The 27,176-nt window shown below is 35.0% G+C and overlaps 3 protein-coding genes across 3 annotated transcripts; 2 read left to right on the forward strand and 1 right to left on the reverse strand.

The window, feature by feature from the left end:
• The first annotated feature begins 699 nt into the window (after positions 1 to 699).
• On the forward strand, positions 700 to 19,951 carry LOC111778219 (LOB domain-containing protein 18-like). Its single transcript, XM_023657913.1, has 3 exons — positions 700 to 1,162; positions 2,468 to 2,991; positions 19,939 to 19,951. The coding sequence occupies exons 1-2, from the start codon at positions 806 to 808 to the stop codon at positions 2,864 to 2,866; spliced, it is 756 nt and encodes a 251-aa protein (XP_023513681.1). The 5' UTR covers positions 700 to 805; the 3' UTR covers positions 2,867 to 2,991; positions 19,939 to 19,951.
• On the reverse strand, positions 4,851 to 12,950 carry LOC111778218. The gene is given in 24 exon segments (XM_023657912.1): positions 4,851 to 4,985; positions 5,088 to 5,193; positions 5,278 to 5,358; positions 5,590 to 5,726; positions 5,801 to 5,894; positions 5,963 to 6,036; positions 6,800 to 6,961; positions 7,046 to 7,105; positions 7,207 to 7,393; positions 7,500 to 7,555; positions 8,321 to 8,416; positions 8,501 to 8,603; positions 8,679 to 8,827; positions 8,906 to 8,934; positions 9,606 to 9,786; positions 9,873 to 9,996; positions 10,609 to 10,756; positions 10,834 to 10,912; positions 11,000 to 11,059; positions 11,142 to 11,243; positions 12,300 to 12,405; positions 12,501 to 12,635; positions 12,637 to 12,704; positions 12,789 to 12,950. Coding segments are annotated over 24 exon segments (2,571 nt in total). The 3' UTR covers positions 4,851 to 4,913.
• A 2,846-nt stretch (positions 19,952 to 22,797) lies between the features above and the next one.
• LOC111779138 (AT-hook motif nuclear-localized protein 22-like) lies at positions 22,798 to 23,981 on the forward strand. The gene has a single exon (XM_023659214.1). It carries the CDS (start codon positions 22,998 to 23,000, stop codon positions 23,862 to 23,864), a length of 867 nt encoding a protein of 288 aa, XP_023514982.1. The 5' UTR covers positions 22,798 to 22,997; the 3' UTR covers positions 23,865 to 23,981.
• Positions 23,982 to 27,176: the final 3,195 nt, after the last annotated feature.

The raw sequence follows: 27,176 nt of genomic DNA on the forward strand, positions 1-27,176 counted from the left end.
AATGTGAGGTAATCAAATAACCCGGCCGTTACATGGTAGTCACCGACTCAGACGTGGCGTCCGGAAATTGGTACAGGCTGTCTTATGGACCCCACTTTGAACGCCGAACTTCTCCTATTTTGACCTTCTTCATTGGCCCTCTCCTCTTAAAATATTAAAAAATATTAAAAAAATAATAAAAATAATAAAAAAAAAATAAAAAATGTTATTTTCTTTTCCCTTTTTGGCTGTTTATAGTAAATGAAAATAAAAAAGGTGAGTCATATTCAATTCACCCCATATGAAGAAAAATAAAAATAAAAAAGAAAAAAGAAAATAAAGTTGACGTCTTTTGCCCTCCACGCAGCTTAAAACACGCAGTGTGGCAAAAAATAGACAGTCTGTTAGACACGTCGACAAACCTACCAAATTCAGATTTTTATTTAAATAAATAATAATAATAAATTAATTTTTATAGGCCCAAAAACTCACGAGGGATTTCAAGCTAGAAAAAGAATTTAAAAAAAAAAAGAAAAGAAAAAAAAAAGAGTAATATTTAGTAATAGGGCTTATCGCATGTTTGCTTCACGCAAGCAGCTAAATGTAGGTGTTAAGGCTTTGCTCTCTCGCGTGGCTTTAAAGACTTTCTTATTTATTTATTTATTTAAAAAAAAAAAAAAAAATTGCTGTTTTTAGCTCTTTATAAGTCCTCCAGTTGATTTAAAACATTTCTTGTGCAAACACCACAAATTTCCACCAAACCCTAAAAAGCCCTCTTCTTCATCTTCTTCTCTCTGCTCCTTTTCACTCCATCTCCTCCTTAAAAATGAGTGCCAACCCTAGTACTAGCGGCGGCGGAAGTGGCGGCGGAGGAGGAGGAGTAGGTCTGGGGAGTGGGAGTGGGAGTGGCGGCGGGGGAGGGCCATGTGGGGCCTGCAAGTTTCTTCGAAGAAAGTGCGTTCCAGGGTGCATATTCGCCCCATATTTCGACTCGGAACAAGGCGCCGCCCATTTCGCTGCTGTCCACAAGGTGTTCGGAGCCAGCAATGTGTCGAAGCTCCTCCTCCATATCCCTCTCCATAAGCGCCCCGACGCCGTGGTCACAATTTGCTACGAGGCCCAGGCTCGCCTCCGAGACCCTGTCTATGGCTGTGTCTCTCACATCTTTGCCCTTCAACAACAGGTAAGTAAATACTACCCTACTCTACCCTTCAATCGGTAAAGGATAAAGCTACTTAATTCTACTACCCTCCCACTTTAATTTATTATTATATTATTACCAAATCATTTCCCCGGCGGTTACCACGGTAATATACCATAATTAAATTCCTTTTTTTTCTTTTTCTTTTTTCAAATAAGCATTTTCTGCCTATTTATTTATTATTTGCAGTTATTAAGGAACTGGTCGGGCTATTGCCTTAAACTTAAGCTTTTCATTACAAACAACACTCATTTCCTACGTTTCCCCCAATATTCAGCTTCCTGTCAGTGTATCTTCTAAACCAAATCATAATTTTTATAAATAATATTCTCTACAATTTTTATTCTTATAAGTTTTGGTCAAAATTTCAATTTTATAATCAATTAAATGATTTTTTGGAAACTTTTTTAAGTAAAACAAAATATGTTCCCTTTTATTCTTTTTTTTCTTTTTCTTTTTTTAAGAACCTTTTCTAAAAATTAAAAACCAAAAATAGTTTTTATATAGTTTTTATTATTTAATATTTTTATTTTATTTTTCTATTTTTTTAATCTGTGTATGTATACTGCATATATAGCAATACCTACTACGTAAGTATCTTTGTACTATTAACAGTATGGTTGGTAAATATTTGTTTGAGATGAAATAAAATTAATTTTAATACTTTATAATTTCCATTTTTTTAAAAAAATTATTTTAGCTTAAACCACAATAAAAAATACCTAATTTTACTAATATTTGTTTCTAAAAATAAAAAAGAACCTTGGCGTTAAACAAGCCCTAAGGGTATTTTTATATATTTGAAAAGAATTCTAGTAAAATAGAAAAAGCTAAAACTAGTTCAATTTCCACTTTAATTTTGTTGTTTTATTATTTATTATTTATTATTATTTTTAGTTGAGTGTAATCTACTCTCAATAATTTATTTCATCTTAAAACTCTATTTATGCTTAATTTAAACCTAATATATATTAATATATTAATTAGTTGAATTTTTTAATTTTATTGTTTATCATAATACTAAAGGAGTGACATGTATTTCTTTACTTGAATTATGAAATTTAAAAACATTATGATTAAGATTTATATGTTAGTTATGTATTTTAAAATTTATTTATTTTTGTCGTGTAGTTAAATTAGTTTATATTTAAATTTATTTTAGTCCTTGTATTTTTTTTAAACTTTGATCTATTTTTGTAGTTTCATAATAATTTATGTGAAAATAATAGTAAATATAATAAAATTTAAATGTTTATAATGTTAATATGTAAATTAAAAACTTTGCAGGTGGTGAGTTTGCAAGCCGAGCTGTCGTACCTCCAAGCCCAACTAGCATCACTGGAACTGCCGTCGCCACCAAACCCGCCACCTCCACCTCCACCACCAAGTTTCCAAGGGCTACCGCCGCTTTCCATCTCAGACCTGCCATCCCCCCCCTCCCTGCCAGCCACTTACGACCTGTCGTCCCTCTTTGACCCAATGGCTCAGCCTGCCTGGGTCTTGCCACAGCAGCGCCTCGACCCTCGCCAGTTTACCGGGGGTGGAGGAGGCGGCGGCGGCGGTAGCAGCGGCTTGTCCACTGTGGCCGGAGAAGGCGATCTTCAAGCCTTGGCCCGTGAACTCCTGCACCGACACGGCGCTCCACCAAGCTCCGACTCCTCATCGCCGCCGTCCGTCTCTAAATAAAATCAAAACCCTTCATTTTCTTTGAATTTCTTGCCTCTTTGATTTCTCTTTTGTCAAAAATTGAAGGGTTCCTGAGTTTTAAGTTTTTCTAAAAAAAAAAAAAAATTAAAATTTTTTTTTTTNTAGTTTAGACATGTAGCTATATTAGTTTTTCAATTTACATGTCAAACTGTTGCTGTTTTTGTCAACCACAGTTAGGTTAGTTGGTGAGTCTCAAAAATAATGATCTCAAGAATGGTTCAATTAAATAAATGTTTTATAAAACATTACTCAAGACTGGTCTATGTTACTCTATTTCTTGGCATTGATTGCCTATAATGCTTGAGATACATTGTTAAGTTCCGAGATTACTCGGGATAATTTATGTCTCTCGTTTGTTGAATTTTATTTTATATTCTAGTTTGAAATGGTTTTTGTTGATAATTTTATTGTGAATTGTTCTAATTCTAATTAGTAGGAGCTCAACTGGACCTGTCCTCGACGAAGGAAGCTCAAGTATTTGGAGAAATTTGGGATCGAAGGGACTTGATTTTTTAGGGTTTGATTAAGTCAATTAGGGTTTAGGAAAGAAGAAGGCATTTGGTTTTAAATGTCTCAATCAGCCACCTCTCTCTCCCTTACTCCGGCCACCGTGCTCCGCCCTCCAACGGTTGGCGGCGTGCAACACCGTCCTTTGATTCCTTCTTTGTCATAGAACCCTAGTGTTGCTGCCTCCCCTAGTTTACCATAGGTCGGGTTCGGAATGAATCATCCAACCCATACATGTCTCCAATGAAGCAAAGAAGCCTAAGCCCACACGTGCATTCAGCATTGGTGTATGCACGACCCAATCCAACCCAACCTATGCGATGACTCGCCTAACGAGCAACCCTCGTCCATGCCTCAGTCCTTGTGAAACATAGGCCTAAGTCCATGACGACACTAGCTCAAATGTAGAGACTTGTGAGCTTGTGACTTAGGACTAACTCACCTCTTAAGTTGTCAGTGAGCATCTGACTCGCCTCTAGCCATGGCTTCGTTAGTAGCTCAACAGCTTCGGTGGACTGAGTGTTCAGCTCACCTTGGCTTGTGGTCAGCTCGACTCCAATTCACCTTTGGTTTAGCTCGATTCGAGTTTTTCAGCCTTTGTTCAGCCATTTTTGGACCGATTCAAGGTTTTTCCAGCTATTTCAGCCATTTCAGCATGTTCTAGACCATATTAAGTATGTCAGTCTAACTCATCTTTTAGGCAATTTAGTAGCATATTTCACTATTTAAGGCTAGATTACGATTCGAGTAATTAGGTAAGGCTGCAGTTAGGAACGTCAACCAAAGAGAGCTTACGAGCACTAAGTTGAACTTCAGCTATAAGTGAACTTACTGTTGGAATGTCTACGAGCTAGATTGGATGAAATTAACTAAGACATGTTATGACTTTTATGTATGTGTTATTAATTTTTAATGATGACGTACGATTATTTGATGCATGTGCTTCTATATATACTTACTCGTTCATGACTGTTATGATCATGTATATGATTTACAAGATACCATGATGTAAAATGTGTTGTGAATAGGATTGAAATGCCTAAAACATGTATGTACTCCTAAAGAATTTCGTCGTCGTGTTATATATGAAAGTATTATGTGTATTATATTACTTAATTATAATTTTATGTGGACCCTCATGCATATTGTATACTCGTATGATTGTAGATTACTTCTCGAGTTATATAATATATAGATGTCTACACTTAAGATATAATTCTCGTTCCTTTCTTTTTTACTTGTTTTAGCTGTATGGGCGTGCACTTACCCGTAATTAGGTTTAAGGGGTATGTTAACGAGATCATCTAGTGGGCCACGTGTAGAATAGGCTATGTTATGTAATTAGATGCAATTTATTCACCTTTTTTTTTTTTTTTTTTTTTNTTTTTTTTTTTTTTTTTTTTTTTTTTTTTTTTTTTTTTTTTTTTTTTTTTTTTTTTTTTTTTTTTTTTTTTTTTGTGCCAAATCCAACCAAATTATTTCAAATAACAGTAGCCAAAGTAAAAAAGTAAAACCAAACTCAATTTGCTGAAGGTACTCCTTGATATGGATTGGTGAAAGTTGTAACATTACCCGGTCTTGAAAACACGATCTGCATATGTTGACGTATAATTATTGGATGAGGCTCATGATCGAAATATGTCGAAACAACAAAAAGAATTAAAAAGTATAGATGCTTAAGATTCTTCCGTACCTGATAATCTCTCATACACCGAGATTTAAAGCCCGCAGCACAATAATCAAAATAGTATTCCCAAGTTCGTATGAAACGTTCATCAAAACCGAGTTCAAGAATCTTGCTGAAACAAACAAAATTCACAATGCCTTAAAAGGGATTGAACTTCAATATGAACCAACCCACACTGATTAACTTGGCTTCATACCTCTTATTCTCTATGAAATTCTTCTTCCAACACCTCAATGTCTTATAGTAATGAATACCAATGTTTTCCACATGTTCCACGCTGCAAATTAAATGATTAATCACGGGTTTATAAGTAATAAATACTATCTCCATTGGTATGAGACCGTCTTTTGGAGAAACCAAAAGCAAAGCTACGAGAGTTTATGCTCAAAGTGAACAATACCATACACATTGGTCGGAATAGGGCTAGACCTTCTCCATAGTAGACGCATTTTAAAATCACGAGACTACAATATCTCCTAGCAGTGAACTTAGGCTAATATTTGCTTACCAAAGCCTGGATGCTTTAGCCATGGCTGTCGTTAGCCTACTTATTGATGGTAGACATCCTCCTGGAAATATATATTCCTTCATAAAGTCGGAACTCAGTCGATGCTCCTCGTAACGCTCATCCGGTATTGATATAAACTAACACGAACCAAAAGTTACATGAAATCAACGTAAATGCTCACCAAAATTCATGCATTTATAAATTTTCTAACCTGTAGAACGAGAAGACCATTCTCTGCTAATACTGATTCACATGAACCAAAGAAATCTTCCATAAACTCATGACCAACAGATTCTATCATCCCGCTGAATATATAAAAAAGAATCAAACAAGTTCATAAACATAGCTAAATGACTTCCTTTCCCTCACTCACCATGATATAATGCTATCGTATTTGATATTATTTGGCAATTCCCGATAGTCGCAAAAAAGAAACTTGATCTGATCCTGAAAGAAAAGTTTGACCGAAATGAATGGTTAATGAACGGAATGAGTGTTAGGCTAGGATCGCACAACAACACACACTCGATCTAGATGAACACAAAGGATAGGAAAGAGAAAATGCAAGGAAGAATATTGGCTAAAATGATTGAAGTACGCACTGTAAGAATACAGAGAATGCAGAAAGAAAATGCTAACAGAAATATTGACTAAAAGTATATATTAATTAGACTTCCAATATATATATACCGAGAAAGCAGAAAATAAATTTTCAAAGCAGAGAATATATATACAGTTCAATTTGCGGTATATAATTTTACCAAATATAGTCATCTACTTTATATGAATATATATTTGTATAGTTGAACGAATATAACTTTTTACCGTATATAATTATTTACTATACATAATTTTACTATATTTACTGTACATCATTTTACCATGTATAACCATTGACTGAGCTACAAATAAGCATCAGCGTCCATAACCTAACATACCCGTTTAGAAAAGTTTTTTTTTTCTCGTTTTGGTCTAATAGCTATATTCACTCGAGGTTCTACTAAGACTAAAATGAGAACCTAAAATAACTTGTAGCTATTACACGAGACCTTACCATCCAAACCTGAATGCAAAAATCCTATTCAGGGCATTTGAAGCATCAAGTGAGAAAACTGAGTTACGATCAATATTTTTTAACAATTTTTTACTCTGGAGCCATTATCGAACCATTTTCGATAGAGGTAAAACTCAAATTACTGCATATTTTTACCTGAAGACCCAGATCTTTGACTTTCTTCTCAGCATATTTGAATTGTTCTTCAGACAAAGTAATGCCAGTGTAACGACATCCAGTTTGTTTCACAGCTTCAATAGCAAGGCTTCCCCAACCACACCCAATTTCTAGGATGTGATGATTCTTATTAATTCTTGCCTACCAATTATCAAAATTAATTAATGAACAAAAAATTCTAAAATATGGTAATAATTGAATTTAATATTTAAGCTAAATAATTACCTTCTCTATAAGAATTGAAATTTTTCTAAGTTGAGCAACACTTAAATCTTCATCCTCCCTCTATTAAAAAAAAATGTTTAGAAAAACACGACACAAAAATTAGCTATGAACACATTATTAAATGTTTAAGGATGATAGTGTCTGTCTGTCTAGATAGAAACCTTAAAGATAGCGCATGAGTATGTCATTGTGTGATCCAAGAAGAGAGAAAAGAGTTCATTGCTTAGATCATAATGTCGAGAGATGTTCCTACGAGCTTGTGTAATAGTGTTTTGTCTTAAAGAATGTTGGAAGAAGTACTTTGCATATGCAATACTAGCTGTGAGTAATGGAGGCGTCCACCATCCCCTAAAATGTAAACAAATGTGTTTGATTTAAAACACTTTGAAGTCATATCGAACGGGTTCTTAATAGTTTAACAAAACGCTTCAAGGATCGATACAAATATGTATACCTTTTCTTCTTTATAGTTGTAACCGATGAGTTTGCATCTCTATTGATTATGAATATCTGTAATAGACATTAGTACGAAAGAGTATTACGAGTATATTGTAACAGTTCAAGCTTAATGCTAGCAGATACTTCCCTAGAATGCGTACACTGGAGAGGTTTCCACATCCTTATAATGAATGTTTTGTTCCCCTCTCCAACCGATGTGTGACCTCAAAACCCACAAGGTTTTAAAATGCGTCAACTAGGGAGAGATTTCCACAACCTTACAAAGAATGCTTTGTTCCCCTTTCTAACTGGTGTGACACCTCAAAGTCCACTCAAGGTTTTAAAACGTGCCACTAGGGAGAGGTTTTCACACCGTCGTAAGCAATGTTTCGTTCCCCTCTCCAACCCATGTGGGACTTCAAAACCCACTCAAGGTTTTCAAACGCGTTCACTAGGGAAGGGTTTCCCCACCCTTATAAGGAATATTTCGTTCTCCTCTCCAACCGATGTGAGACCTCAAAATCCATCCCTTTCGGGGCCCAACGTCCTCACTAGCACACCACCCGATGTTTGACTCTAATACCATTTGTAACAGCCCAAGCAAATCATTAGCAGATATTGTCTTCTTTAGACTTTCCCTTAAGGTTTTAAAACGCGCTCACTAGTGAAAGATTTCCATTCTCTTATAAGGAATGTTTTCATTCTCCTCTCCAACTGATGTGGGACTTCACATGTAGTATTATACACAAATAGTACGAAATAAATTGGTCAGACTTTCATGATTACTTTATCCCATGCAAATCGTTTTTCGGTAATTATTAAAAAATATAAGCTCACCAAAACAAGATTAAGAAGACCTTCATTTTTATCGACAAAAGAAAAATCTCCATCGATATATGAATCAGCCAAGCCTACATCAGCTCGTGTCATAATCTGTAAGCCAAAACAAAATCTTTGAAGAATTTGAAACTAAATAAACATTCCTCTAATCATAATTAATATCAAAACAATTCATACCTTCCAGTAAAATTGGGGGTTATGAACTCTCAAAACAACCTTGGGAAGGAATTTATCATCAATTCCTTTAATGGTAAATATTCTACCACCTTCCTCCATTATACTATATGATATATAATAACCAAAATTAGTTGTTGATTTATTTTTATGGGACATAATTAGAATGTATATAACTTACGTTAATGATCCGATAGATATATAACGAGCAAGAAATGTAGTGACTAGACGACGAGCTCCAGTTTGTAGCAAAGAAGGCACCATATGGTTTGGATTGCTCAAAAGAGTATAACTTTTACCAACCATATGTTGTGCTATCAGGCTGCTAGCCTGCAAATGTTTGTGTTGAAGAACTTCATTTAAGTTTCAAATGAGTTATCCAAATCCAAAAAGGCTTATATTCATTACCTTAAACCCATCTTCATGGCAGCCATAACCTGAAAAAAAAAAAAAGAAAAGAAAAAGCAGCATTATCAGCATAGCATCGAATGAGGCGGAGCGGGAATTTGGGTGCCGATGGAAACAGAGAATATAATTGTAATGGCTCAAGCCCACCGCTAGTAGATATTGTCCTCTTTGGGCTTTCCCTTTCGGGCTTCTTCTCAAGGTTTTTAAAACATGTTTACTAGAGAAAGGTTTTCACAACAATGCTTTGTTCTCCTCCCCCAAATGTCACAATCCACCTCTTTCAGGGAACAGCATTCTCGGTGATACTCGTTCCCTTCTCCAATCGATGTGGGACCCCCCCAATCCACCCCTTTCATGGCTAGTGTCCTTTGCTAGTACACCGCCTCGTGTCTACCCCATTCGTGGTGTAGCCTCCTCGCTAGCACATCGTCTAGTGTCTGGCTCTAATACCATTTGTAACAGCTCAAGCCCACCGTTAGTAGATATTGTTCTCTTTGGGGTTTCCCATCCGGACTTCCTCGGAAGGTTTTTAAAACGCTTCTACCAGAGAGAGGCTTCTACACTCTTTATAAAGAATGTTTCGTTCTCCTCTCCAATGGTGTGGGATCTCACAATAATCCTTGTCCCCGTCTCTCTTCCCTTTTAGCTAACCGAGATAAATTTTTTTTACTTAAGTGAAGTTGGAAGCAAGAAATCTCACCTAGATATGCTCCACAAAACCACAATTTTCTCTTCCCTTGAATGCTATCAAGCTCATTTAAAGCTTTTGATGCAGCAACCGATGGAATTAGGCGACCAATTGAGGACTTAAACAAGACATGTTTTGGCTCTTCTTCTGGATTAATAGTTACAAAGAAGGGAGGACTCGTTTGCCCAAGATTCTACATTCATTCCAAAGTTAGGCACATAAAATTAATACATATATGATATTAGATTCATGCATCACTAAACCGTATAAAATATCAACCTGAAGTACATTGAGCCAATATGTCAAACAAGCTTTATTATCTGTATTTTGAAGAAAGTTCCATGAACTCCATGCAGCTTGATTTTGGGGCATCAAATTTTTGTCACGATGAAGGAAGATATCACTGCCAATACACCAAAAATATAACAGTTATATGCATTTTGAAGTTGTTGTGCGATAATGCCACAACCTTCCAATGATCTGATACCACTTGTTGTACCTTAATGTCACAACCTTCAAACACTCTATACCAATTGGTGTACCCAAATGCCACAACTAAAATGTTTTGATACTCAATTGTTATAGTAGAATGCCACAACAAAAAATGCTTTGATACCCAATTAGGAGGAATTTTGTAAGAGAAACTTTGTAGTGTGAGAGATACACATTGTAAACATTTTGGTTAGAGTGATTGGCTACCACTCATGGATGCAGGAGTCCAAACCACGTAAATCTTTGTTTAATTTCTGTTTGTGGATGTGTGAGTGAGATCCATCTTACTTCTTCTTCCGCTACAACAATTGGGTATCAAAACATTTTTTGTTGTGACATTCCGCTACAACAATTGGGTATCGAAGCAGTTTTAGTTGTGGCATTCCGCTACAACAATTGAGTACGATAACATTTTGGTGGTAGCATTTAGGTACAACAATTAGTATCATAACATTTAAAGGTCGTGGCATAGGTACAACAAGTGATATCATAGCAGCATTTGAGCTTGATATTCATCTCTTACCTATAAACGTATTGAAAGGCTCCAAGTACTCTTACTTCTTCTGGGGTTGCTTGATTCCCTAATAGTTTTAGAGTATCAGCGGCAGGAATTGCTAGCACGCATTGATCAAATATTTCTTGAGAATCGGCCTCGTAGCTTATAATGCACCCTGTTCAACGTTATATCAAATGTTCAAAATCTTTAACTAAAACAGCTCAAGAATCCTTCATCTTTTCAATTGCTCACCTTTCATGGTTGATGAGATTGAATGAATTTTAGAGGAAGTTCTTATTTGACATCCTTGAATCTCAAGAGCCTTTTGAATCTGATGTTTTGAACACCAATTTGAAGGTGAAAAAGGGTGGAAAACACAAAAGAAAATTAATAAAAAGCACTTATAATCAAGGATCACCTTGTTTAGATATGATTCTGAACTCCGTTTAATGGTAAGCCATTGTGGATGTCCAAATAGCTACAAAGAAAACAAGGCCAAAAAGGCTATTGATAAGCCCTAAAGATTAAAAAGGGAAAGAAAAAAGTGGTGTGAAAATCACCTGAAGCAGATGATGATTTTGAAGAAATGAAAGAACTGAGATAGCTGAAAAGTTGAGAACTTTTTCTATGGGGTGACACCAAATTGAACTGCACATTGGAGCCTGAAGAAACATTATGAACATTATGAACATGTGTTTAGTAATGCATTCCATTGGTCTTAGATTTTAGAAAAATGGGTTGTTATACAAAATTTGTGAGATCCTAAGTTGGTTGAATAGGAGAACGAAATCTTTATAAGAGTGTGGAAACCTTTTACAAGCAAATTTTGAGGGGAAGCTCGAGAGTGAAAGTTTAAAGAGGACAATATCTATTAGCGGTGGGCTTGGGCTGTTACAAATGATATTAGAGCCAAACACTGGGCGATGTGCTAGCGAGTTGGCTGAGCCCCGAAGGGAGTGGACTCGAGACAGTGTGTCAGCAAGAACACTAGGCCCTGAAGGAGGTAGATTGGGGTGTTCCACAACGATTGGAGGAGGGAACGAGTGCTAGCAAGGACGCTAGGTGCGAAGGGGGTGGATTGTGAGATCCCACATCGGCTGCAGAGAAGAACGAAACATTAAACATTATTTATAAGGGTGTAGAAACCTCTCCGTAACAGACAATATCTGCTATCGGTGGGCTTGGACTCTTACAAATAATATCAGAGCCAGACATCGTGCGATGTGCCAGCAAGGACACTAGGCTCCAAAGGGTAGTGGATTGGGGCTTCCCACATCGATTGGAGAAGAGCACGCGGCCCCAAAAAAGGGTGGATTGGGGTGTCCTACATCGATTGGAGAAGGGAACGAGTGCCTATGAGGACGCTAGCCTTCAAAGGGGGTGAATTGTGAGATCCCACGTCGGTTGGGGAAAAGAACATAACATTATTTATAAGGGTGTGAAAACTTCTCCCTAGCAGACGCGTGTTAAAAACCTTGAGAGGAAGTAGTGTCCCACATTGATTGGAGAAGGAAACGAGTGCCTGCAAGGACGCTGGGCCTCATATCCCATATCAGTTGGGGAAAAGAACGAAACATTTTTTATAAGGATATAGAAACCTCTTCCTAGCGGACGCGTTTTAAAAACCTTGAGGAGAAACCCAAAAAGGAAAAGCAGAAAGATGACAATATCTACAAAAACTTTGTATTCATAAAGTTGATAAGAAGAAAAAGTCTCACGAGATAAGCCGTATGAAACAATTCGGAATACTCCCTCGACTCGAGAAATTGTCCCAACGTTTGATCTAGATGAATTCCACGATTGTTTTCCATAACTTCAAGATATCTATACACCAAACAACCAAAATTTAGCATCGTAGTTAGTTTAAGACAAGTTTGGTGTATGTATAAGGAGCCAATAACCATATTGGTAGTACATACTCCTTAACTTCATCCTTAAATTTGGTTATTTCTCGAATCATCCGCCAGAAATATGGATTGAGAGTATTCTTCTTTTGTGCAAATAGGCTTCGAATACCATTTTGAGTACCCCATTCATAGCCTCCTCCATTGTCTTGACATATTTGAAGCTTCCATTTCAACTCCAAAGCTCTCTAAAAACTCCATAATGTTTGGATATGTGACCTACGCAATGAAGAGCATGCATGAGAGATTCAAGTCCAAAAAGCTCACAAAATGCTCAAAAATAAAGAGAGGATGAGAGATTACTGGATTGAAGACCATGGAGCTGAGCTCCAAATCAAAGCCATTATCCAAGCTTACAATCTTACAATCTTCCTTCTCAAACAACACAACTTCTACTCCAGATTTTGATAGAACATAAGCCGAAACCAGACCGTTGATCCCTGTTCCGACCACCGCCACCTTCATCGTCTTCGAACCAATCTTTTCTGAAGGAAGAAATGGAAAGTTAAGGATCAAAGAACTTAAAAGGGGATGTTAGAAGCTGAGTTCCTTGATGGGTTCTTATTCATGTATTGTAATATTTATAGTGAGTTGAGAAGATTTTTGAGAAAAAAAAAATGTAGCTAAATAATAAAAAAATTTAAATTTGGAAACTTTCAAGTTCTTGATAATAATCTTTCAAAAGAGTCTTTAAAAAAAAAAAAAAAAAACACTTAAAAAATACATTTATCATTAATTAAATACCCTTTAACTTTTTATTTAAAAAATACTTTTCTTAATTTTCAAAAATATTTAAAAATACTCTTTTCTAAATATTTTAAAATTTCATTAATACTCTTCAACTTTTTTTTAAAAAAAAGAAAAAAATTAAAAACACCTTCATTAATATCCTCCGGCTACTGTTATGGCTACTGCTACGACTATTGCTATGGCTACAGCTACTACTACGGCTACTATCTACTACTACTACGGCTACTACTACGACTACGACTACGACTATAGAGAAGGTCTAGAGTTATTTTAAAATTCACTTTTTTTTTATGATTTATTTTTCTCAAATTTACCNAAAAAAAAAAAAAAAAAAAAAAAAAAAAAAAAAAAAAAAAAAAAAAAAAAAAAAAAAACTATTGAAGGTTGCCTCTATTAACTTTTATAATTATGGAGAAATAAATACTTAGACCAAGTACCACATGTTTTTGTAAAGGAAAGTGATATTATTAGCATTTAAATTGGCTATACCCTTATTAATACGGAAGGTAAACAATTATTGATTTTTTTTTTTTAGATCGAGATATTGGTCACATATACTACACTTTCTACTTAACCTAAAGTCGTTATTGTATACATATCATGACGTTTAATGCTTTATTGAAAACTTTATAATAAAAGCGTGATCTTGCTCTTATATATCTCTTCGAAGGCCTTTAAATAAAATAATGCATATTGGAATAACAAGAAATAACATAAGGTCATGCTTTATACTAACCTATATCCTACTAAATGAAAATGCAACTAACCTATACTAACCTACCATCTAAAATTCAAATTACGAAACTACGCTAAGCATGTGTCGCGGTCTCCTAATTGTGATGTCATTATCAGCCGTATAGGGTGGCCTTGCCTTTACTTGAAAAATGAAAGTAGCACATGGCTTGAGTATTTTAAGAAATATTCAGTAAGCGATCTCCTTATCGGGGTTAAATGCAAATACATACAATTTCATGAATGAGACCTATCATAACAATCTATTTTCCTGTGGCGATTATCCTAAACGGGCCATTGGATGTTTACTTAATTTCCCTACACACGGTCCACACGTGCGAGTATGGACCCACTAGTCGGTTCGCACACCTCCTGGGCCTCTTTCTCGTCGGGTGAACATTCTCTGGTAGATATTAATGTCAGACATCTGTTAGGAATAGCGACCGTCATGGCAGCATTATGGTAAACATAATGATCGTTTTCCTATCTCATGGCATACACGTTCGTACTATCGTGAAGGAGAGTGGTTTCCTATCTCGAGCATGAACACACAATAATGCATGAGATCTCAACATTTTTCCATTTTCATTATCATATACTACAACCTCGCTAGCGTCTTCCTTCATATCATATCATATCAATTTTATCATATCGTTTGTCATATCTTCCATGCATGTATCGGGGTTGTATTTCATGTCAATTCGTCATTTTGCATGTCAATCATATCATATCATTCATGTTACTGTCATATCATAACGTTTTCATACTTCCAAACGCAACAATTCACATCTTGCACATATCATATATCATAAGAGTCACATAACATATCCTGAGCATGCTTTCAACATATCATATCTTAAACATATCAATTCATCAAATACAACATAACAATCACGTATCATAACATAAACATATCATTTCATAACAGTTTGCATATACGTGCATATGACATGTACGAAGCCAAGAGCACGTGTAATCATACAACACACAATTATAACCAAATGACTATAGGGCAACTTACTTGGTTGGCCTTAGCCGGCGCTTTTTTTGATTCTAGTACGTTTGCTCTCGTTCCTCAAAATTGCTCAAATTATCGCCAGTTGTCGTTTCCTATTAGAATATCCATCTCGTTTCGTTAGCAATCTAAGAATTATTTTTCCAAACCTTTCAAACATTCGGATCTTGTCGGTGACGACGTAAAACATGTTAGACGAACACGACTCTCCACAATGATATGATATTGTCCACTTTGAGCATAAGCTCTCATGTCTTTGCTTTGGGCTTCCCCAAAAAACCTCATGTCAATGGAGAGAGTATTCTTTGTTTATAAACTCATGATCATCCTCTAAATGAGCTGACGTGAGACTTTCATCATCCAACAAAACAAGGCTTGGTGTGCTCGTATGTGAGTATGGTTAGTCAATGGGCTGAAGTTGGTCCAATAGGCCCATCATTGAAGGAATATTTATTTTGTTGGGCCCATCATTGAAGGAATTTTCTAAATAATATAAATTATTAATTGATGATATATAAGTTTATAAGTTTAAAAATAGATGATATATATTATTATGTATATACTTTTTGAACTCAATTATTATATGGGTATTAATTTTGTAAATGAATGTGTATTTGATAGTGCAATAGAGCATGCCAATTATAATATTATATCTATACACTTTGGAACTCAATTATTATTTTGGCATTCTATAAAGTTAGATGAGCTTAGTTTATAATTGACTCTATATTTATATATTTTCATATTCTAAAGTATTTAGCATAATGTATAATAATGTTAAAATTAGAACATTCCCTTAGATAATGGACACTTCCAACCAGATAGGAACTCAACTTAACATAATTATATAATTAGGATACCCTCTAAGCCTTATCAACTATATATTAATTTTGTTTCCAAAAAGAAAAAAAAAATTATATGTCAAATTTTCCCTTTATCTTTCTATTTTTATATAATTTATGAGTGGCAGCTGAGGTGGAAGGGTGGAAAAAGAAAGAAGGACAAGAAGTAGCTTGGTTTTTAATGGGCAATTTAACTAACCTTTTTCTTCGATTTATTTAAGGTTTACTTTTCAAATATTACTACAAATTGTGAGATCCCTCCTCGGTTGGAGAGGACGTAGAAACCTCTACCTAACATACACGTTTTAAAATGGTATTAGAACCAATCATCGGACGGTGCAAGACACTAGTCAGAGTAGGGGCCTAGGTGAGAGGCGCTGATTAGAGTAGAGCTAGACCCTCTCCATAGTAGATGCGTTTTAAATCCCTAAACAGTGCGAGACACTGGTCGGAGTAAGGATCTAGATGCGAGGTACTAGTTGAAGTAGGGTTAGACCCACTCCATAGTAGACACGTTTTAAAATTATGAGGCTGATGGCGATACGTAACAAGCCAAAACGGACAATCTCAACTAGTGGTGGGTTTGGACAAATCGTGAGGTTGAAGGCGATACGTAACGGGCCAAAGCGGATAATATTAACTAGTGGTGAATTTGGGCAAATCGTGAGGTTGATAGTGATACATAACGGGCTAAAACAGACAATATCAACTGGGGGTGGACTTGAGCTATTAAAAAAAAAAATTATTTTGTATTTTTAAAATTTGGGCATCTTGATTCTATATTTCAAATTTAAAATTAGGGGAATTTTTTTGAAAGGTGGAATGAAATGGCTTAATTAAAAAATGATTTTAACTCTTGATCAATCATTATCCAAACACATGCCACGCCAGAATTTAGTCGGCTGTGTATACATTAAAAAATAGTGTCCTAATGTTCTTGAAGCCCTTTTATATCTATAATTAAACTTTGATTAAAAGGTATTAAGTTTGGACTTTCTCTCCATCAATCACTATACTTGTTCATGAACTGGATTAGGTTAAGCGTTTTTTTTATAAAAAAATAAATTACAACTAAATGTTCGAGTTCTTCAATTCAATTATTTCTGTAAAATTTAGGTCAAGAGTAAGTTAGCTCAATTTTAGGGTTTATCAATTAAAATTTAACCTCGAACTTTCATTAATATATAAAGCCCACTGCTAGCAGATATTGTCTTTTTTTGAGATTTCTCTTTCGGGTTTTTCCTTAAAGTTTTTAAAACACGTCTACTAGGGAGAGATTTTCACACCCTTATAAGAAATATTTCGGTCTATTCTCCCACCGATGATTGATTCATTGACAATTTTAAATTGCATGACCTAATTTTTTTCACGTATAAATTTTTTGAATTTAATGGATAGAATTATAAGTTTGGACACGTGTAAATTACTTTAAGTAGGTTAAGCGAGGTTTTTAGGATTAAATAAATGATGACAAAATATATATAGCTATTTGACAACCTTTTAACTACTCGAACAAGACATGACAGATGGATGTTGGGAGTACAAAATAATGGAAGAACATTAGTGAAAGGTATTGAAATAAATTAAAAAGAACATGGAAGCTTATGCAAGATTCGAGGCAAATTAGGTGGTTTGCACATGATGTCTCTCTTTTTAGTATGTTCGATTTGTTTAATGTTAGATAATGGGCTTCGATTAGTTTAATGAGGAAGGGAGCTTCAAGAAAAAGCGTCAAAATTTAGAATTTGGATTCGACACTTAATAGCTCTAATAATCTTTGACAATTCCTACAACATGGTAACGTTACTCATTTAGGGGATGTCGGAAATTGAAAGTCGCTATCTTTACCCGACAATCTCCTACAATAGCTTGATCTTGAAGTTCCTATGATTGAGTCACCAAAAAGGAAGGTGCACGCTATTGGTATAGGTAGCGACTTTTAACTCCTTTAAACCTTTCTTAGTCATCCTATCCTTAGGATCGCTCTCATTCAAATGTAGCCACGATTCATTCATGTACCCGTCACAGATAGTCATCTCAATTATTGTGATCTACCAATGATAGGTTACAATCATTAGAAAATGTCACTCATCTACCGTAATATAAAGATTATGACTTAAGTGAGAAAAAACTAACTAGCAAGACTTGATTCCTTGACCTTCTCTGCTAACACCGTCATCCGTACATGGGCTCTTGCTTTTACCGAAAACATGTTAAACATAGGTTGAGTATTTTAAAATACTTAGTGTGTGATCTTGCTATTCGAGTTGAAAAATACAATCATATGTGACATGGTTCATGGTGGGACATATTTTTCATAACTAATCCTTGGATTTAACTTTCTTTGTTGGATAGGGTTTGATGCAAATTACTTCTATACACGTAGTTCACGTATACGTGTAGGAACCCGCTAGGCAGGCTGTGTACATACTCCTAAACTTGACTACAGAAAGTAAAAAAGAAAGAAAGAAGTGCATACCATATCATAACATTTACGTTCGTATGCAACATACTAGAGAAGTAACTCATGCTATTCAAATAAAAGAAATTTAAATTTTATTGAAAATTATAAACCAATTTAGAATATTTTAGAAAATGCATAGGATTCAGTGAAAGTAAGGATAGAGAAAGAGATAGAGTATGAAGGGAGAGACAAGTGACAGGAAAAAGTATTTAAATATAGATATCATATCGTGTTGGCTTCAAATTATATGCTATTGAACGTATATATAAAATAGAGAATATTTCAAATCTTGGTATCAAACAATGTCTGAGGTCTGAATCCGAATGAACTGAACAACTAAACGAGAGTAATCTTAAGAATATGATGATTAGGAAATTAAGGCGAATCTTTCTTTTCGGCATTTCAATAATAAGAACACCAAAATTATGCATATTTAGCTTGGAACAATCCGACATTAGATGACCTTATACAAATTTTTCTAAGAAGAATATGAGTGAGGACACGTGTTGGTTTGTGGGTATAGATTTAACTTCAAAACATACTTTAAAATTCGTTTGATGGAAGGCTTTGTTTAAGATGTCGGGTAATAAGATATTTGAAAATCAAATAATTGGTGTATTTTGATCGAGGGTTCCAAAAAGGGAATCATGTCTCAATTAAGGAGTGGTTGTTCGACGAACTCTATTTAAAAGATAAATGGGTAACTTGATCATGTCGCAAGAAAATGTTAAGGTCATCAGGTACTCAAAGTTTTGGACGCCCACGACCTCGAGCACACCACTTAGCCTACACCCACCTTCTTCAACCATCCTTCTCTAAACCCTTTCTGTCGGCTCTTCACTCAACACTCAAAAAACTCCATTCTTATTTAATTTTAACCTTCATATAATGCATGGCTTCCATTATTTCGAGTCTCTAAAAACAACAAACAAAGTGGTTTTTTCATTGATTGTTAAATAAAGAGAGGACATATTGTCTATGAAATGGACCATATGGTTTGTGCTATATTATAAAATATCATTCACTTCTATAAACCAAACTACTATGTACCAAAAATTGTGGTATTAATTAAACAATGACCAATTAGAATGCATGCTTAGAAAAAGATATCAACTTGCTTGTCGCCTCGACTTATAAAGGTTCTATACCGAATATCATTTGGAAAAATGAGTATATAGTCTTTAAAATCTTTATAAGACAACGAATTATGAACATAGGTTTTCAGGGTTTAGGGTTTCATCATCATTTTCGATTTTTTTTTGTTCAAATACTTTTTATTTATTATTATCGTCCCTATTATAATGTCCCAAAGGTACACCCCAAATGAGAGGATTAGCTTGGAAGTTCATTATAAAATATGAGAATGGACCCAACATGTCGTATAAGAAGTGAGCAAACATGATCTCTAGTCGGACCCAATTAACCTAATTCTTTTGACCAAACATGGCCTCCCCATACCCCCACTACACTACATTTCACTTAACTTTCTTCTTCTTTTTTTTTTCATTCATAAAAACTTTATTAAGATGATGCAAGATCACGATCTCAGGATCAGAATATTTTTTTTATAAGGGCGTAGAAAACTGTCCATAATTAACATATTTTTTATAAATATTGGTTTGAAAATTTAGGTTTTATGGGGAATTGAAGTTGGAGTTGGAGGAGAGAGGTCCCTTTGAATCCGGGGAGCAATATCTGTTGATGAATTAAAAGCTATCAGAAATTCAGAGAAAGTGACAGAAAAAACCATCATCATCATCAATTCCCTTTCCGACTATATCACGTGTGTTGTGAATTGAATGTGCAACAAAATCCCATCTTTTTTTTTTCTTTTCTTTTTCCTTCTCCTATCTAATTATTACATTCCGCTCGTATAGTCTTCACTCTTTGAAACGAGAAGTAAGTAATTTAGTTATATTTTTGGGGATGCAAGAAATGACGGGATCGTCAACCGTCGAATCTGAATTTCGAATCCTTATCTAAATTCTGGACATTGGACATTATGAATAAGGTTTTACCAAGCATATAATTAAGCTTGCGAGATCCCACATCAGTTGGAGAGGGAAAATAAACATTCCTTAGAAAGGTGTAGAAATCACGTGTTTTATAAATTATGAGGTTGACAATGATACGTAATGGTCCGAATACTTGAGTTTTTACAAATAGTATTAGAGCTAGACACTCAGTGATGTGTCAGCGAATACGCTGGCCTCCAAGGAGGTGGATTATGAGATTGCACCTCGGTTGGAGAGGGGAACGAAACATTCCTTATAAAGGTGTGGAAACCTCTCCCTACTAAAACGTTTTAAAAACCGTGAGACTGACGAGAATACATAACAGACAAAATAATTTGTATTTGAGATGCTCGATTGTTTAATAGAGTTTATAATGACTGTAATGACTCTAATTTTAGAATTCAATTTTGAGTAAAAAAAATCTTTTTATCACTATATAAAATTAAACAATATTTTTATATAACAAAAATTATGCAAAATTAGTTATTTCATCATTTTAAAATTACCATTTAAACACGAATTTTAACGATATAATGTTCTAACATTTCGTTCTTACCATCGTCACTACTGAAACACACACGAACATATTTATTATTGAACTTTTTTTCTCTATCGTAGCTTCATCTTTTTTTATCCGTTCTTAGGATTTTGATTGATTTTAAATTCTAACAAATTTTAAATAAATTTTGCCGTTTATTATCATATGAAATTGAATAATAATTTTCGATAAAAAATACAAGATTTTCTAGAGTTTTGACACAATCTACTTAACATTAATATTTTTTTTTAGAAAAATTTTGATTTGAACAAAATGTCTATGGAAAATATCGATAAAATGTTGAAGTTGATGGCTAATTCTATAAAAGTTATAAACAAAAAATTTTAAAATTATATATATATATATATATCTATTTAAATTAATTAAATAAATATTTAAAACAAACACTAAAAAAGAAAACATGTGGAAACTAAGACAAATTATTTGTTCATTAAAAAATTGGAAGAATTAAAAATAATANAAAAAAATCAACTACTCGTTTGTCGATGTTATTATAGTCGTCTTACATACCTATTTATTAATTGCATTTAAATTTCCCATTGGCTCAAATTTATTAGATTTTATTAAATTATTTAAAATATTTCTTCCCAACAAAATATGAAAATTTTATATATCCCTTTTTTAATTTATTTATTCAATTATATTATATAGAGTTAAATAAATGATTAAAATCATCCAGTATAATAATAATAATTTATTTTTTAGTTTTGATATTTTTATTTAATTTAATTATTTATTTTCCAACAGCTTTGAAACCCAGAAAATCAAAATGATTTAATGAAGCAGTAACTGAAACATAGAGAAAGAGTGAAAATTAAGCTGAGATTTGGATGGTTGTTCATGTTCTCTCTCAAGAAGGGGGGGATGGAGCCCACACCACCGCCCATGCTCACGCCGTCTTACCAAAACTTAACCCAAACCCCTATCATCCATCCATTTCCTTCACCTAATTCCCTTTTACGCTCTAATTATTAGACCGTTCTAAACTGTGAGTTTTGATACGTAACGGGCCAAAGCAGACAATATTTGCTGGCAATGAGCTTAGATGATTACAATAGCATCAGAGCCAGAGACTAGACGATGTGCTAACGAAGACGTTGACACCCAAAGAGGTGGTAGTGAAATTATATTCCTTTCTTTTACATTGCTTCTTAACTAAATTATCTCTGAATTTTGTATTTGATTTCTGTTAGGTAATAATATATTTTCTTTTTTTAAAAATATTTTTGACTATTAATAATTTATTTTAAAAATACTTCTAAATTATTATTTTAATTAAAAAAAATTCAAAACTACATACCATCCTTAAATTAAAAAAAAAAAAAAAAGAGATATATTTTTTATTTTAAAAATACTTTTAACTTTTAAAATTGTTTAATTTTATTATTATTTTAATTAAAAAAAAAGTTCAAAACTACCTACCATCCTTAAATTAAAAAAAAGATATATATTTTTTAAAAAGTTAATATTAATGAATTTATTTAAAGGTATTTTTTAAACGTAAAATATTTTTAAAACTTTTTTAAGACCGGAAAATATTATTAAAAGATTAGGTATAAAATTTAAAGATAATTTTATTAGTCTAGTTCATATATATTCTGAATTGATCATTATTTCAATTAATTATAATAATTTTGCTCACCGATATACAAAGAAACAAATCGAAAAAGAGTACTTCAATTCTCTTGTCGGTACATATACACAAAACAATTTACGATCTGATTGTGTTTTAATATCGTTAATTTAGATTCGATATACTCGTAATAATCATTAAATACACATTACTTTTGATTATTTGTTCCTCCTAATTAACGACGTAAAATTACCAGTCACATTGTTTGAGCGTGTTCAGATAATTCCGAGCCCTAGTACATATACACATAACTCATCCCCTCTCTCTCTCTCTCTCTCTCTCTCTCTCCCTATGCCATTATCTTCTTCCCCCAAACCCTTAGCCCCCAAAACACTACAAAAAGCTCCTCATCCATGGCTACCCAATTCATATCCATGGCTACCCACATCATTATCAAGAACAACAAGAACAATCTCATGATTTAGGTCTTCAAAAACCCTCAAAATTCAAACCCATTTACAAAATTCCTCAAAGAAAAAGAATTTTTGTTTGAATTTTCAAAATGGATGGAATTTCACCCCACAATCGCCCTCTTCCTCCTCTTTTTCTCTCCAAAGATCTCCACCTCCACCATGGGTTATTTCACCACCACCAAAACTCCGACGATGACGCCGCCGCTGGATCTAGTGGTTCTAAGAGAGATCGGGAGGAGGAAAACCCAATCACGGCTGTGGCAACGGCGGCGGACAGTAAGGAATTGTCTAATTCCTCTTCTCGACGGCCACGTGGCCGACCAGCTGGCTCCAAAAACAAGCCGAAGCCGCCTATTATTATCACTAGAGACAGCGCCAACGCTCTCAGATCCCATCTCATTGAAATCGCCTCCGGCTCCGACATCGTCGACGCTCTCACCACCTTTGCGCGGCGGCGTCAACGCGGCGTTTGTATTTTAAGCGCTACCGGAACTGTCACCAACGTCAATCTCCGGCAGCCGGCTTCTCCTGGCGCTGTCATCAATTTACATGGCAGATTTGAAATTCTCTCCCTCTCTGGCTCCTTCCTCCCACCGCCGGCTCCCCCGGCCGCCTCCGGGCTGACCGTTTACTTAGCTGGCGGGCAGGGGCAGGTGGTGGGTGGGAACGTAATCGGCCCATTTTTGTCCTCCGGTCCGGTGATTATTATGGCGGCTTCTTTTGGTAATGCGGCGTATGAACGACTCCCGATTGATGACGACGACGAAACTTCTCCGGCGGCGGAGATGACTGGACAACCGGCGGTGACCCCACCGCCGCCGCAATTGTTGGGGGATCCTAATGGGGGATTGTTTCATGGGGTGGCGCAGAATGTTGTGAATTCTTCATGCCAATTGCCGACGGAGGCGGCGGCGGCGGCGGCGGCGCTTTGGAGAGGAGGTCGGCCACCGTATTGAAAGTGTAACCTTTTGGGGTTTGATTAGCTTTCTTTTTCAATTTTATTTCATCTCAGCTTCTAAATTTCTGCAAATAATTATCAATTTTTGATTTGGGGTTTAGTTTTTCAATCATCAATTTTTATCCAAATCTAAATCAAATCCTTCTCCATTCTCTAGTTTAACATTCCATTTCAATATTATTTATGATGGGGTTTTCAATATTTACCCAAATTAATTAAATTAATCTCTCTCGAATTTTCCCGAAACCAAAACGGATGACATCTTCATATGCTCGATGTTTGTTTCCAGGATTTGAATAAAAATTATAAATTTGATTCATATAGTTCAGAAAATGCTTCATCCCTTGTGATTCACTCGAAAGTGTAAATATTAGGAATTAGTGATCGCTCTGATACCATGTTATGAATCATTCATCACTCTGATATCATGTTATGAATCATTCATCACTCTGATACCATGTTAGGAATCACTGAACACTTTGATACCATGTTAGGAATCACTAATCTCCACAATAGTATGATATTGTCCACTTTGAACATAAACTCTTATGAATTTATTTTGGGTTTGTGGAGGCGTAGTGCTATATGTATTCATTTACTTGTAAACCCAGGATTATTCTTTAAATTAGGGAACGAGATTCACTCTCAACCATCAGTGACCGGAAAAGATGGAGGTTGGCGGCGGCCGGAGAAAGGGGAAAGGGGAAATGGAATTATATAAGGAAAATGAGGTCAGAGTTTGCGTTGTTTCAAAGTTTTTATTTTTATCTCTGAAAACGGGAGAGGAGAGAGAGAATTAGGGTTTTGTTTATGGGGAGAGAGAGAGAGAGAGAGAGAGAGAGAGAGAGAGAGAGAAATGAGCATTGGAGATTGGGTCACACGTGCAAACAACTCGTTTCCGAGGCAACAAACCAGAGGCTTCTTCATTTTCAGTATGCGTTAAAGAAACAAACCAGACCATTGTTATTGGCGCCATCAAAAAGTAAAGAACAGGATCACACTCCCAAATTTTTCTTTCTAAAGCCGTTTTTTTTTTTCCCTCCTTTCTTTCAATGCTTTTCAGAAACCCTAGCCAGCTTTTGAGAAACCCGAGCTAGTTTTTGAGAAACCTAGCCGCCACTACTATCCCTGAGATTCCATATTGGTTCGATGAACCACCAAATATCTTTTTATAGGAACGTGGAAACCTCTCTCTATTACACGCATCCATACGAACCATAAGTAAATAAAGATTTAATAGACACAATAATGTTTAAGATTTCATTAAACAAGAACAAAGTTAAATAAATATATATTTTGTTAATTAAGATTTTACTTTTATTAAAGAAAATCGAGTAAATGAGGTGAATCAACCCAACCTTGATTAGTTAAGTTTAAAAATTATTTAACCCAACCCGATCCAACTCATGACCTGAATTCCTTTGGATGCAGATGTTAGAGATACTAAATTATATAGTCATAATTCTCTTACTTTGAATTAATTATATGATAGTTTGTTCTCGAAGGAGAAAATAAACATATTACTAATGGATTTGGAGAGAAGATACACGAGAAAAGAAATTATCGATCAAAATTTAGAAATTGAGATGAATGATACCATTATTGAAAGAAGAAGAGTCGTATCGAATGCAAATGAGCACGAGATAGTAAGATAGAGTGTTGTAGGCGTTCGTATTCAAGTAGCTTCTTAAAAGTGTGGTACACTCCACATGTCATCGTTCATAATTTTTTCTATCAAAGTTTGGATATTTTTTTAAATTGGAATATCGTGGTTCAAGTGAAAAAAGTCAACCATCGACGGTCAAAGCTCGATGGTCGTTTTAATCATTTATATACTTTCTTCCGGTAGGAAGAAGTTTAGTGAGGTAACCGTCGAACCTACTTAGACCCGACTACTTGGAGTCAGTTTCCAACAAAGGTTCCTTCACAAAACTTGCTTAGAAGGCTAGTACTGCCACATTCTTATTCTGATACGTTCTATTGCTATTTGATTCCATCAAACAAGATTGCTAATTTTTCGATATGCGAATAGTGAATTGTTCCCCTTAAAGAATTTCTCGTTTTGGTTTCGATTTGAGGTGTGTTAGGTTGGATCGAATGAGGGTTTCGGGTGTTGTTTTCATCCGAAAATAGCGGTTGATAATTTTGTTTTTAAATAACGATTCCGACTAATACGTGTACGAAAAACTGGATCGATAGCTATACAAAAGAAAAAAAAATGAAATGGGCCATGTCGTGTAAGGATCATTATGATGATGGGCAGCCCTTACAGTCTCAATCATCATACATTAATATAAAATTGTTGGGATTCTAAAGTAGCTTTTGGACACATTATATTCTAAATGAAATGGAAGGCTAGGGTTTCAAATTCCTTGTACAAAGAACTAAACAATGGAATTAGGTTGGAAAGTAAAACTTTATGGAACACTAAAGATTGTTTAGACGCTCGAGTCTCGACACTGTTCGATGTTGCATCTAACAAAGGAGGAAATTCTTATTATCGAACTTTCATAAAAGTTTCAAAACTACTATTCGAATAGAAATCTATTAGAATATTGAAAAAACATAGACGTATTGAAAACTTAAAATTACGTGACTGTGACTACAAAATTTATTATGGGATCACACATCGGTTAGAGAGAGGAACAAAACACTTTCTCGCTAACAAACCCGTTTTAAAAGTCATAAGACTGACGATAATATGTAATGACCAAAATGGACAACATCTACTAATGGTGGACTTGAGCTCTTACAGACCGAACACTCCAACATGTTGACTTTTTGCTCAATATTCTAACGGTTCTTGTGTCCAAAAAGTCAAATTTGAGGTTTTCTAAGTTTGGGATGGGCCAAAATATGGAAGCCCAGTATTTTGGGCTCCTAACCCATTACCCAGCACTGCGGCCCATTCATATTGGGTTTAGACCGTTGTCAGATTTTATTAGAATCAGGCCCAACAAATAAATAGAAACCTTGGGGTGATCTCGTAGTTCTTACGGATGGAGACGATAGGGGGTCGGGCCATCGATTTTCCTTCCTTTTGCCACAGTTTGATCAAAGGGTTGAAGGGAGATAGTGCATCAAGTCGTCCGTAAGAGCCAACTTGATCCTCTTCTCCAGGGAACCCTAAAAAGTCGCGAACTCCAACTACCGTCCATGTACGATCCATACAAAATCTGACCAACTGCTTATCATACCTCTAAAAAGTCGCGAACTCCAACTACCGTCCATGTCGCGAACGCCAACTTATTTATTTATTTATTTATTTAATGGTAAGAAGTAATGATCACAATAATAATAATTATTAATT

This window comes from Cucurbita pepo, chromosome LG17 (assembly GCF_002806865.2).
Source record: "Cucurbita pepo subsp. pepo cultivar mu-cu-16 chromosome LG17, ASM280686v2, whole genome shotgun sequence".
NCBI lineage: Eukaryota > Viridiplantae > Streptophyta > Magnoliopsida > Cucurbitales > Cucurbitaceae > Cucurbita > Cucurbita pepo.

What these genes read in the sequence shown, in the direction of transcription:
- LOC111778219 (XM_023657913.1), top strand. Translation starts at nt 806, where the DNA reads ATGAGTGCCAACCCTAGTACTAGCGGCGGCGGAAGTGGCGGCGGAGGA. An exon ending in TCTTTGCCCTTCAACAACAG is followed by an intron (nt 1,163 to 2,467) that starts GTAAGTAAATAC and finishes AAAACTTTGCAG; the next exon opens with GTGGTGAGTTTGCAAGCCGA.
- LOC111779138 (XM_023659214.1), top strand. Translation starts at nt 22,998, where the DNA reads ATGGATGGAATTTCACCCCACAATCGCCCTCTTCCTCCTCTTTTTCTC.